At 35.8% G+C, this 14,477-nt stretch overlaps 1 protein-coding gene across 2 annotated transcripts; it reads left to right on the top strand.

Annotated features, from left to right (window-relative positions):
- Window positions 1–8,143: 8,143 nt before the first annotated feature.
- Window positions 8,144–13,844, top strand: LOC121243032 (protein PIGMENT DEFECTIVE 338, chloroplastic). Of its 2 annotated transcripts, XM_041141089.1 has the most exons (8): window positions 8,145–9,239; window positions 9,591–9,665; window positions 9,750–9,821; window positions 10,124–10,204; window positions 10,307–10,404; window positions 12,372–12,497; window positions 13,159–13,207; window positions 13,318–13,844. In XM_041141089.1, the coding sequence occupies exons 1-8, from the start codon at window positions 8,325–8,327 to the stop codon at window positions 13,495–13,497; spliced, it is 1,596 nt and encodes a 531-aa protein (XP_040997023.1). In that variant the 5' UTR covers window positions 8,145–8,324; the 3' UTR covers window positions 13,498–13,844. The 2 variants fall into 2 exon arrangements, with proteins under 2 accessions (XP_040997024.1, XP_040997023.1); XM_041141090.1 differs by lacking the exon at window positions 10,124–10,204 and having other exon boundaries at window positions 8,144–9,239.
- The last annotated feature ends 633 nt before the right edge of the window (window positions 13,845–14,477 follow it).

Here is a 14,477-nt window from a genome sequence, read left to right as displayed (position 1 = left end):
TGAACTAATAGAATGATCATGAGTTGATTCGACTTAATTTGTAGTGGAAAAAATGGGGGTTTGTATATTTGTTTTTCATGTGGTGGACTTTTTGAATAGGACCCATTGACCAATTAATTATGAACAATACTAGTCTTCCCGCTGGGATTTTATTTTTTGATTTTGTTTACTTCGTGATTAATAAAGTATTTTTTTAATGATATTGTGAATTTAAAAAAAATATTTAAAAGTATTGAAAAAATGTATGTAAAAAAAGAACAAAAAAAATACATAAAATACATTAGCAGGAGCTCCCAACGATAACTCTAGCGTTACTCATTAATTAATTTTTTATCAACCGAGTAACATCATAGTGAAGATCAAAACAGGACAAAAAAAAAATGATGAAAAAGAACTTTATATTAGTAATGGCGAAGCTTAATTAACCTGGATTTAAGATAGAAATACTTTAGTCACAATCAGATTTTACAAAAATAAACTTACAAACTTGTTACGTAGTTTGATGTAGCACATTAGATTGTAAAACTTCTTTTATTCATGTAAATTAGATTATATATATAACGTATTATATGAACCCATGTATGTTAGTTTGTGAGTTTATTTTTATAGAATTTCTTTATATTAATTCATATATTCCAACTAAAAGCACACACCTAGCGGCTTATTAATTTTATTTGATGAGCCTCTAATTGATTTAGTAAAATAAATACTCTAATCCTCTTCAAATGTAAAAAAGGCGTGATACATAGAATCAAATAAAGGGCAATTTTATTAGTGACATTATTGTGGATTGTTGACACGTATTAATCTTGTCTATATCGTCACCAACATATAGTCAAAAGTGTAACGTGGCATGGGAATAATGGATAGTGGACATATTTAATTTTCATACATATATATGTATGTGTGTGTGGCCTCACACATCACTTCAGGTTTCCAATTTGGCAATTTGATAAAAATAATATTAAGAATACCTGTATATACGTACCATGCATGCATGCATGCATGTTTGGTGTTTATATATAAATTGAGGTTGTAATTACTAATTTATATGTTTATTCTTCATGTTCTTTTTCGATTCTTAGACCAATGATTATGAAATATATATTAGTTTATATATACAAAACGAACATCATATATCGCATATGCGTATCGATTCTTAGACCAATAATTATATATGAAATATATATAGTTTATACAAAACGAACATCGCGCATATGCGTATGCATAAAAAGGTTTCTGATTGATCTACAAATGATTGGCACTTGATCTACAAGCTACAAATTAAGGATGTTTAGACGTTAATGCAGGTTGTTTTTTGCTGTCTCCCTTGCATATACAAGTATATGAGATGGTCAAATATTGCTGCCCAATTTTGTAGAGATATAAGAAGGAAAAAAAGAAAAAGAGAGAGAATCAATATATATATATATATATATATATATATATATATATATATATATATATAACATCACGGGGCAACGAAATCCATCTATGTCATGATTTGCATGGACGGACCACGTACAGACCAACAACTAACTATGTGATGTGATCAGAACAATAATGTGAAGTCTATGGTCTGTTCCATATATATATAATAGGATTCTCTCTCTCTCTCTCTCTCTCTATATATATATATATATATATATATTCATTCATGTCTATACAAAATTACATAAGGGAAATATAAAAGAAAATGCTTGATATCGTGTTAATGTGATACTCTATTCTAATAAGTAATAATGATATGAAGTGTATGAGATCTCATGTTTTTTAAGAATGAGAAGTTTTTACTCTTTATAATATTTCAATGAGACTATAATTATATCATCGATTAATCCTTTCAATGGCATGAAGAAAAAAAAAAACCTAACACTGTAAAAAAAAAAAAACCTAAAGAGAGAAGACACAGAGACGAAGATGAAGAGAAGAGAGAAGAAGTAAAGAAGAGAGAAGACGAAAAGAGAAAGAAGGAGTTTGGTTTCAGAGAGAGAAGACGAAAGAGAATATGCAGAAAATGAAAGAGAAGACGGAAAGAAAACGTAATAAGACCAAGCAAAATAGAGGCATAAATGAAAAAAAATGGAAAAAAAAATGTTAAACACAGATTACTATTCATTCATGATCATCTCAGATAGTCACTTTTAAGATATAAGGGATATATATATATATATATTTATATATACACATGCTATCTCGAACACCTAAAGAATATGACTCCCATGCAATGATCTATATATATATATTAATGCTCATCAATCCGTCTATATATATCAAACTTCCCACGTACAATTAACATTGGACAATCAGTTGTAACATTGCCAACTTTCTCTCCATCTCCTAATATATAGCACTCACTCTAGTCTTTGCTAAACGACTACACGTAGTACTGCTTGACTAAGATCGATCTCTTGATCAAGGTCGGGTAATAACTACTCAGAGACAACAATAAATATTATAAAGTTCAGTTTATTTGTCTATCTCTCTTATGTTTAAAATCTTTACAAACTCATCGATCATTTTGCTTTTGTTTGTGCCTAATTTTATTTTTTGTTATTTACTCTCGAGTGTTGTAAAATATATATTGTGGCAAGGGACGTAGTGATAGGGTTACTACCCATCTACTATCTATTTACTACTTATAGTATTTTTATTTTTTATCATTTTATTTTAAGTATTTTTTTAATATCCATAATCATTAAAAAAAATTAAAAAATATATAAGTTCACTAATAGTCACTTCCTTAATCATTAAGTAAAATAAAAAATTAAGAAAAAAATAAATATAAAAAAATAAAAAATAAATAGTAAGAATATAGTAATCTTTATCATTTTCTATTGCGGCAATAAGTAGGAGAGGTTTCTTCGTCAATTGTCAATTTTGGTGGGGAGAGAGTAGGAGGTTGAGGAGAAAGCTTTCAAATTAGTGTAGAAGTGGTGGTGGTCCCAAGTCGTGAGCACTGGAGTTTACAGTACTTCGATATTCTTTCCAAACTATTCAAAAATGGAGCTAAAAAGCGATATGAATGATAGGGAATATTTCATGTGTTGGGAGTTAAGATTGATCATGTGCTGAATGGCTGTGATTGTGTTGGTACACTATTTTAGAATAGCATTCACCTTTTTCTTTTTAGTCCATGGAGATTGCTAGCGTATCATGTAATACCTTAACTTATAGCAAAATTTTAGTCAATTCTTTTAGAGAAATATTTTAACTATAAATAGATTCTATAAAAATAAATTTACCGACTGACGTGAGTTGACGTGGTACGTTAATTAGATTCATGTAAAATTACTTATATCATTATTTCTTGTAATTTGATGATGACCAAACTATTGAATTCATTGTTACTTAATCTTCAATTTTAATAGCTGAATCTTTACATGGAGAATTATAATTTATATGTCAAATTGGGATTAGTTTATACTTTTGATAGTTTGGTGGTTGTGATATAAAAGAAGTGATAACTTGGAGGAGTAAACTATATTTTTTTCCCTAATTTATTTGGTTAACTCGTGATGTCATCATGCACATATATATGGAAAAAGCTATGTCTACCGCTCTATCATCCCGCTCCTAACCCCCGCTTGATGTGGCTATCACATGAAATAAGTTAAAAAATTAAAAACTAACACTTTCGATTTACTCTCTTGTTGAATAAAGTAAAGCTCTGTGGTCGTTCGTCTTCTTCAAGCGGAAATTGAAAATTAGATCTGCTTCTTCAAGCAAAAATTGAGCCCTTGTAAAATCTATCGTTGTTGAATAAAGTTGTGGCCGTCGTCTTCTCAAGCAAAAATCGAAAATCGACGATGCCCAGTCTGTGACTGTTCGTCTTCTTCAAGCGAAAACTGAGAACAGAGCTGCCTTTTCCTTTATCTTCTTGTATATCTCCAAGTCCTTACCTTTATGTCTCGATTTTTCCAATCAAAAGTTGAGCTTCATGGGATTAAAAGGAGGTGATTCTGCTATGATTTTTGTGTAAATTTCCAGTTTTCAAACCAACAGAATAGGACAAAAGGGGAGGAAACGACTCATACTTCAGGTATCTTGTGACTCTTACCTACTTTCCAAGCACAAAGTGCCAAAGGGAGATTGTAATTTCTCTAAAAAGTTGTTAACAATCTCATCACCAATCTTTTAAAAGGAGTTCTGCAGCAAAACTACTACAACACAAAACGATTCACCTATTTATAGTTCTGTATATCACTAATTATCACATTAATAAACGTGGATTGCTTAAAGAAAACTTTTATGTACTAGCTCTGTTGCTTATGTAACACCCCGTATTTTAGTGTATTTTTACTGAAGGAATTATTTTTATGTAATTAAAATAATTTCTCTTATTTTAAATTGGTTGGATTTTTAGTGAGTTTATTTCTATGATTTTTATTTGGTGGAAATTATTTTTATATGCTTTCTTAATATTTATTTATTGTTATGCATTTAAATTGCTTTTAATAATTAAATTAATTACCGTGGAATTTAATTATTTCAATTTGACTTTACCATTACGTTTAAATTATTTTATTTAACTTGTGGTTTTAAAATCGTTTCCGTTGGATCATTTTTGTGACCCAAGTTATGAGGATTGGACCTCATTTCTTTTCCCTCTATTTTTCTTTTCCTTTTCTTTTTTCTTTTCTTCTTTTCTTTTTTCTTTTCTTTTTCTTTTTCTTCTCCCTGGCTTTCTCCCCCGTGCGCGCGAATTCCCTCTCCTTTTCTCTCTCCCCGCGTCCGTTTCTCCCCCCACCAGCTGCGCCGCCGTCCGCCGGCGGTGGTCGACACCGCCCAGCCCATTAGATTCCCCAGCCGCCGGCCGTCCTACCCCACCAATATCACCGCCGTTCGTGCCGCCGTTAGCCTCCACGAAGCCCACGAAACCCACGACGCCGCGGCACACTTTCCGCCATTGCGCCGCCGTCGCGCCGCCGTCGCACCGCCATTGGCCACCATCTTCCTACCACTTCATCCCCGCCCTCTTGGCAACCCATTGGACCCAACCCCAGCTCCGATCCGTCACCGGTGAAGCCCCACCAAGTCCATCTCCGATTTGTACTTTTTTGGCCTAAAACCACCCCTTGCGCCGCCACCCACGGCAAACCACCACCACCACTAGCTTCACCGACCTCCCTAGGCCCTACCCTATCAATCTTGGGTCTTCGTTTGTCCTCGTTGAAAAGTTGGTATTTGTGACCCACGGCCACAGTGTATTTTACACTGTGGTGTTGCTCAAACGTCGCCTTTTTCAACTTCGTGATCCTCGAAAAATTATTATATTGCACTGTAAGTATTTCTCCAAAGAACTTTCTTAATTTAAATGTATTTTTGCACTAACCCATTTCACTGTATTTTTGGCATGCCGTACTGAGTCCGAGGAGTTCGGGGGTCGGATGGATTTGTGATTGGAGTTGTTTGGTTGATTTGGTTGAATTGGATATTGGTTGTTGATGGGTTGGTTGGATTTGTTGGTATTGTTCATTGATGGATGTTAGATATTGTGTTGGTACATGTGCATTTCATTATTTCATGCATGATCATGTTTGTAAAAGAAAACTGGGTTTTCGTGTATTACATTCATGTTCATGTGATTTGAAAAGCTATGATTTTATGTGATAATATTTTTGGTGCGTGTGTATCACGACCCCAAGCCGAGATGGGGCATTAACTCGGTGGAGCTCCTCTGGTTACTCGGGAGCGGAATATACTGAGTAACGTCCCCTGGATTGTCGCCGGGCGACAATGGGATCGGACGAGATGGTCTCGTGCCGACTCCGTGGTCCTTCTGCTGGCGGGGACTAGAGGATGTCTGGCCACGTACGCGCTGGGCGCGGAACTGGGCATCGCTCGTTGCGTAGTGTGAGTGCTTGGCCATGTACGCGCTGGGCGCGGAACTGAGCACCGCTGCGAAGCCAGGACGTGCGGATGGTCCATAGGGGAGACCATGGTGCATATGGAAATAATGCATGGTGCATTTGGGATTAATGCACTATTTTCTGGGAAAATAGTGCGAGTTGATTTTTGAGTAAATCATTTTCTGGGAAAATGTTTTACGGATAATTTGGACCAAAATGAGATTTTGGTGTGTGTTGGAAAATTTATCATTTTCGGGGAAAATGATGTTTTGTGAAAAAATGCATGTTTTCATGTGCATGCATGTTAGTTGCATTTAATGCATTTTGTATTACGTTGTTGTTTGGGTTATACTTACCTGCGAGACCATTTTGTGGTATCGTAGATTTTGATGCTGATGAGGAGGAGGAGGGCGAGCCTGAGGAGACGGCTCCGCCTGAGGAGTGATCTGGGATCACTCGTTTGTACTTTTAAAACTATTGTAAATTATTTTATGGATGACTGTATAACTGCTATTTAAATCTTTACTGATGTTTGATTGTAAATAAATTCTGGTACTTAGTAGACTATCCGCTGCGTTATTTTATTTGAACACTGTTGCATGTACACACACTGGCACTTCGTTGGGATGTGTGACCGTGTCGTCACCATCCTGGCGTCTCGATCCCTGTGTATTTTTATAAGGGGGATTGGGGGCGCCACAGCTTACCCACACAAGGGATTCTCCATTAAAGGTCCCAACCAACATAGTTCTAAAATCTATGTTCTTAGCAAAAAAATCAATATTCCTCTAGGATTTAGTAGATCTGTAACATTCTAGGTTACAAATAGACATTGGTCATTTCACACTTCTTTGTTTTTTGGTATAAGAGATAGAAATGCAAATCAATAAAAAACCCACATAGACTCGCCTATTCTTTGCCGCGCGAAAATGAGGGGCTATCGATGCAACTAGTACAGAAAGGTTTTTGGATTCTAGATGACGGAGGAGGATAGATGGAACGCCGGAAATGAAATCCTTTGCCACGCAGACTCGATGCCAGTGCCAAACTTGTCTGACAGAGGAGACGATGGAAATGAGAGGCAGGGTTGGCTGTCGAGGTTGGGGTTAGCAGAGATGCAGATTCTGAAATGAACATGATATCCTTTTCTTTTTTATTTTTTTAAATTAAAACAAACACGTGGCTGCCACATAGAATGCCACGTCAAGCGGGAAGTTAGAGCGGGAGGAACGAGCAGGCCTGTAGAACTACCCTATATATATTTGATGTGATGCTAAGTTGTAAATAGATTAATAAAAATTAATTTTATATTTAAGCAAACTCTCACAAATCCAAACTAGAATAATAGAATGCGCATATTTAAAAAATTACAAGTCAAAATTGGATAAAAATATATAGCCTTTCGGAGGGGAAAAATTAATTAAACGTTTTTCAGGTCATGCATGCATGCGATTTAGAAAGTTCATGCAGGCAATGTATCCGAACCTACAATATTCCATTTAGCATGATGTGTTTATACAAGCTGTAATTTTTGACCATATCACCATACGTCCAAATAATTAAGAAATTAAGAAAGTTAAATTAATATAGACAATATGAATAGAAAAAAAAATCAATTTGTAAACTAATTTGTTCATATACCAAATGCATTATTGATGGACTATTTTCATAAAGATGAATTCTACTCATCAGCTACTATTCACTCTCACACTCCACAACTACAGTTTTTTCTTTTTTCTTTTTTCTTTTTTCATAAAGTATGGGGTACTAAATAGTGACTGATGAGAATGATTTTTCTTTTCTAAAAATCACACTTCTATAAAATTTTAGAACAAAATGCAGGACCCTTTCAAATTTCAAATAGTGCTTGAAAACTTTCAAGGAATGCCAAATCATAGATTTTTCTTCTATGACTAATTAGTGAACAAAACTCCAAATCCTAATATGAAAATAATATTTTTTTACTATATGTGAGGGAAAATAATTTAAAAAAATAAAAGAAGAAATTGGGAAAAGATCAGTTGCATTATTCTCTTGTTTGGTTAATTAGTATATAAAGTGAAAGGAAAATAAAACAAATATATGATATATTTTTTTTCACTAATTTTCTTCACTACCAACTTTATCTTCAAAGCTTCCGTATGATCATGTGTACTGTACCGAAGTTCAAGCCCAAGTTCTTGCCCTTTCCCAAACCCAAGCCCAGTTTAATAGAGAATAGGCCATCCCAATATATCAGCCCTACGGGGCTTATGATCCACATGTATTCAGCCCCCTCAAGTCCACGATAGACGCGCTGAACATGTACTGTACCGAAGGGGGAAAAAAAAAAATGGGAAAATGAAAAACTAGTAAACGGATAAAAGAAGGCTAAGAAGCCGGGAAAAGCCGGAAGACCCTGGGAGAAAAATCAGTTCCGAACTCCGAGCTTTATGAAACAGAGAGTGCTCATGAGGTGCTCGGGATAAGAAGATGACAATTCTACTTCAACCTTGTAAGTCCCTTTGTTCCCCCAACTATAGTTTACCGGTAAACAGTTTCACGGTTGTATGCAACGCTGTCCAAAACAAAGCATATCCAAGCATACCGAAATGGCCAGCTCTAAAACCATCCAACTTTCACTCCTTTTCCACTTTAGGGCCCCTTCAAAATCTGGGGTTTACTAATCATTCTCCAAGCCGGAGAGGTACCCATGTTGCTTTTTGTTCTAGGAATGAGGTTTTTGATGGTTTTTCAAGTACCCAGGTACCCCAAAAGCCCGAGAGTAAAGATGGTAAAGGAAATGAAGAGCTTGAATTGCTAAATAAGCCTTCCCCAATACCTATAAATAATGGGGTTTCCTCTGAATTAGACAAGGAATGTGAAAAACCTGGTAAAGAGGAGGCCTTAGAGCCTTTCTTGAAGTTTTTCAAGGGAAGAGATGATGAGGCTGAAGTGAAAGAAGAGGCAGGTGTGTTAGAGGAGAAATTTGATGTGGATGATAAATATGAGGAGGCTAATAAGGTCGGGGTTGAGTACTATGAGCCCAAACCCGGTGATTTTGTGGTGGGGGTGGTAGTTTCTGGTAATGAGAATAAGCTTGATTTGAATGTGGGAGCAGACTTGCTGGGTACAATGTTGACAAAGGAGGTGCTCCCCTTGTATGACAAGGAGATGGAATACTTGTTATGTGATATGGATAGGGATGCCAATGAGTTTATGGTTCGCGGGAAGATGGGCATTGTGAAGAATGATGAAGCATTGGGCAGGGGATCAGCGCCGGGAAGACCTGTTGTTGAGACTGGAACTGTTTTATTTGCAGAGGTTCTTGGGAGAACTCTTAGTGGTAGGCCATTGCTTTCAACTAGACGATTCTTCCGGCGGATTTCTTGGCACCGAGTGAGGCAGGTTCTTTTCTAGCTTTTTACTTTTCTATTTAGTTGATACGGAAACTTCCATGCAGAATCTAGAGCTTGGCACGCGACTGCAATTTGGGATTTTCTTTGTAAATATGTTGTGCTATATTTTCGAAACACTATAATAGCCTTTTTAAGATGTTACTCTGAGAAAAATTAAAAAATATGAACCTGATGTTTATGATCTACAAAATAACCCAAGATTGATTTCACACTAAAGCTAAATTTTCATCTTCTTTGCAATGTTGTTGCTGCCAATGTAGGCTCCTACTTCATTTTGTAATCTGTCATAGAAAAATCAATTTTACAATGAGAATAAAATCTTTTGGTTTCTATTGAACAGATAAAACAGCTCAATGAACCTATCGAGGTGAAAATAACAGAGTGGAATACGGGGGGCCTTCTTACAAGAATTGAGGTTTGTTCGTTAATTGCATGTGATTTGTGTGTATGTGCCAATGCATTGTATTGGTGTCTATAACTTTTGACGATTACTTCTCAGGGATTACGAGCTTTTCTTCCCAAAGCTGAGTTATTGAATAGAGTTAACAACTTCTCTGAGTTGAAAGAAAATGTGAGTAGTCTTTCCAGGATATCATTTTTTTTTTCTCAGTTAAGATATCAACTTATTAGATCATGGCTTGTGCTTTCTCTGTGCATGATGCCTTCAGCCCCTCAATCAATTAGTATATCATGTATAATAGGCAGAAATAAAAAGAACAGAAAATATATTGGATGTTGACACCTTGATTTTACAAAAACAAAGTTTGGGAGCTTCCTATGTACTCCTGCTATTCTCTTTTTGTGTCTATCTTCAGTTATGTACTATGCTATCCTTGTATGCTTCTTGACAAAATTGGCTTCTGGCTGGTGTAGGTTGGACGACAGATATATGTGCAGATTACTCGAATAGATGAGACTAAAAATGACCTAATATTGAGTGAGAGGGAAGCTTGGGTTAGTTTTCCTTATAGCATTTGGTGTGATCTTGCTCTTTTTGTTTGACTTTCTCTCTTTCGCTATTATTTAAAAAGGTCTAACTTGATGCATAATTTGCAGGAAAAATTATACCTTAGTGAGGGAACACTTTTAGAAGGAACTGTTAAAAAAATCTTCCCATATGGAGCTCAAATAAGGATAGGCGAAACTAACAGAAGGTAAGGAATGATTTGTATTGGAAACATATCCTGGAAGAAAGTTGGTTATGTATATCCCTTGTTTTTCCGTGTTGAAAGAAATAAGATTCTGTGGGGAGAGTGTGGGTTAGAGCACCAAGACAGGGAGATAAATAAAAAGTTTGTGTGGAGTTTCCAACGAATTTAAACATAAATGTGTAAAATATTAAACAAATATATGTAAACACTAGGTTTTGAAAATGAAAAGAAAAGAAAAGAAAGTTATCAAGGTTCTGAGAACTGACTAGAGTGGGTGGTTTTTGTTATGTCCTAGCTGGCATACTTCTCATACAATTCAGGACATCGTGGTGATTGGTGAATAAAGTTGCTGATTTCAGTACAATTAAGAACACCGTAAAAGTGTGTTGGAAGCCATGTTTAGTTAGTCATATAGCTGAATTCTTATTTCCTCTGTGTTACTGTCTTAAAACTCAGTTTAATTATATAAAAAAAAATTAATTTAAAAAAAAAAACTCAGTTTAATTATGTCTTTTTTTGATAAAGTGAGGTTTATGAGTATATTACTTGGGTTGCACATTTTGTGCTTTTTTTGAAATTTTATTGGTTATCGAAAAAAGAAATGAGCATCAAAATGTTGTAGTGCAGTTGTTATTTTCATGGTTTTTTTTCCACGTTCAGTTGGATCTTAGAAAAAGGAAAAACTTTTGGATGACAAAAGGACCTGGAAAGTATAATTTTCAAACTGAGAGAAAGATAAAGGTGAAAAAAAAAGCAAGAGAATTCTTTTATGAGCTGTCTGGTAGGCTGTCTTTGGTGGTTCAACTTTCATGCATCGGGCATTGGATCAAGATCAACTGCTTCTTAAGCTTTTCTATTTGGCTCTCGAATTTACTATTGAAAAGGAAGGGATGTTGGGCGAGGTGATGCCTCTCTTTCAAGATATGCATCTCGAACCAGGTCTCCAACCGGCACTTAAATTGGCCCTGCACTGGGGGTGCCCCTCCCCGGCCTCAAGAATTCGGGCGGTCTTTATAGGTACTGGTTGGGGATGGCATGGTGGTCCTAGGATAAGTGTATAAACTGGACGTTCTACTTTTAAAACTCCGCATCCACTGTTGGGGCCATTGGACTGGAGGAACTTCTTGAATTACTCAAGGTGCACTTGTGGCAAACTCTTGTCAAGTACTTGTGTAACCCTGGGATTAGTTGGGACTTTGTTTCTGGATAACAAGTGCCAATAAAAAAAAATAATGGTGGGTTTTGTTCCAATGAGTGTAGATATAGAATGGAGGGGTTAACTTTTGCAAAACTTACTAGTTTCCTTGCTTAAGCTAACCCCTAGGGATTTTGTTGAAACTACCAAAATTGAGGAGCTCAGGCGAGAAGCAATGCGATAGAAGCACAGATCAAAAGTTACTTGGCTAACAATGAAGGATCTTAATACAAAACATTTTTACTTATTGACCATTGTCTGTTGACGGTGTAATTTCATTGAATTTCTAAAAACCACAGATGGGGTTTGGCTGAATTCAAGAGAGGATATTGGGAATAATATATATGGTTGAGCACTTTAAACAGATATACTCCTCTACCAACCCCCAATTTTCACAGGACCTACAGGGAAAAATTACACCAGTAATCATGGAGGAGGACAACAGTCTTCTATGTGCTATCCTAGATGAGCAGGAGATATGGGGATTGACACATTACACATTGAAACTACTAAAAACTGACATATAACACTCTCCAATTATGAAATGGATAAAAAAGTAGGTGAAAATAGGTGTTGTAGCACAATTTTGATGGTTGGATCTTAATGGAGTGTGCACATTGTAACGTTTTGGTAGTTTGAGAGTGTAGTGTCACTGCCTTGGTGGTTTGGGATCAAAGTTTAAAACACTTGTTCGTTGAAGAGTGAACAGTGCATTTTCTCTTGTTGTGTTTATCAATTATTGAGAATTGTCCTAAGCTTTCTCCACATTTCACAGTGGGTTACTGCATATTTCAAACATCACCCGTGGTCGAATTACTTCTGTCAGCGACTTACTTGCAGTTGATGAGAAGGTTAAAGTTCTTGTTGCAAAGTCGATGTTTCCTGACAAAATATCTCTAAGGTAATTAAAATTGAGTTGCAGGTTGGAAACCCATGCATGTTTGATGCACTGGCATAATTATTTACTTTTTCACTTGCTTTCTAAAACTTGCTTTTTACTAGCATTGTAAGTGGTCTAAATCCTTAGTATTATTAATTTTCAGCCGTGATCCCCTGCCTTCCTGTCGGCTTAATTGCATGCTCCCTTTGCAGAAGACAATTACCTGTATTTATATCAACAGTAGACAACTACTTCTACCACGTTGCACTTCCTAGTATTTGCTCAATATATCCAGCATCATACTAATACCGATAATTGTGATATAGGAATGTTGAGTGGTGCTTTAGGGGCATCTAGTTGCATCATTGAGTTTTGGTGAACTAGGCTAGAAATTAATATCACAACTGTCCTTATAATATTTATCTACCAGTTTTGGTCTTCTGAAGTTCATTGTTTGTCACTTTGCAATTTCCTTTATAATTTTTATGATCACCGAGTTTACCTATGATTGTGAAAAGTATGAACTTCCAGAAAATTTCAAGACAAGTTACCTGATGAAAGTTTAATGCCTTTTAGTGCTGACCTCCATAACTCATTGCATTCTAATGAACAAGTTAATGCCCTTTTTTTCATTCTCTTATAAATTATTCTGATAGGAAATTTATGCTTTTGTGGCTTGCAGTATTGCTGACCTTGAAAGTGAGCCTGGGCTATTTGTATCAAACAAGGAGGTGCAATATTGTTATTATTTTTCTCAGAATTGAAATTTCTTCAGTGGCCTGTATAGTGTATATTGCTTCTATCCTGTTTCTTGAATTGAGAAAATTCTTCCTTTTTGCAGAAAGTATTTGCCGAAGCTGCAGTGATGGCAAAGAAGTATAGGGAAAAGCTACCTGCCGGTTTAGCCCCTTATAAGTCAGAACTTTCTCCAACCAATGCTTTACCTTTTGACAACGAAGCAAGTATGTATGCAAATTGGAAGTGGTTCAAGTTTGAAAGAGAAGATGGTCCAGCTCCTTAAGGTTTCCATGCGACATGATCAAATAGTAAGAGACCGTGGGCTTGACATGACACCTAACTACACTCCCCACCTTGAAACGTGAAAAAAGGGAATAACTTTCAATCGGTCATTTTCTCCTTTTGGGTTCACAACATCAGGTCATTTGGCAGGTATGCAATTAGATCACAAGCCATGTGAAATCTCGGGATGTTCTGAGTGTCAAATTGGTTTTTCCTCCTATTAATCCCTACAAATGTGTAATATTATGTGTTAGAATATACTCTCAACTGCATGTTGTTCCAAACTTTCTGGTTACTGTTGTTTTTGTTTTCCCTATGGAAATGATTGATTCATTCTCTTTTGATTCAGTTTGTTGCTGAAAAATTTCATCAGCAATATACAGTGAAAAGAATGCATTTTTTGTGCTCAAACAATGCATGATTTTTTTCAAGCTTTTTTACTTGAATTAGGTTCTACATATTCTTTTGAACACGTACAGAATTTCTTTTTCACCCTAATCAACTTGGGATGGGGCTATGTCGAACTGAAATTATTGTTTGATATATTTTTTTCTGCTGATCTTCAAGAGTATTTACAGTCAAGTCCGTTGCTATGCGTTTATTATGCATATGGAAACAAGTCAGCAACGGTTTCTTTGTAGCTCTACGCAATGGAGATGAAAAATACAGTAGTTTACTGTCATTCAAGGGCAAATGGTGCGTAAATGTGATTTCTACATGCATCAGTTCAATCAAATCCTTTGATTTAAGCCAAACGAAGGACTCACTAATGCTTTATATTTTTAAGAGAGCATATTTTGCAATATATCCACCCAAATTTCAAATAATTATGATGCATACTCTATTAAAATCTAGTAGTCCAGATTATTTTGTCACATTTTCTTGACCATGGTGGTGGTCTTTCCATATGGAGAGACAGACTCCATCAATCTCTCTCTCTCTCTCTCTCTCAACAATATAGTTGGTTTCAATTATGTGCGA

The sequence above is a fragment of the Juglans microcarpa x Juglans regia genome, chromosome 8D (genome assembly GCF_004785595.1).
Source record: "Juglans microcarpa x Juglans regia isolate MS1-56 chromosome 8D, Jm3101_v1.0, whole genome shotgun sequence".
NCBI classification, from domain to species: domain Eukaryota; kingdom Viridiplantae; phylum Streptophyta; class Magnoliopsida; order Fagales; family Juglandaceae; genus Juglans; species Juglans microcarpa x Juglans regia.
The sequence above is the reverse complement of the archived record's forward strand: the minus strand, read 5'-3'. Positions and strand labels throughout refer to the sequence as shown.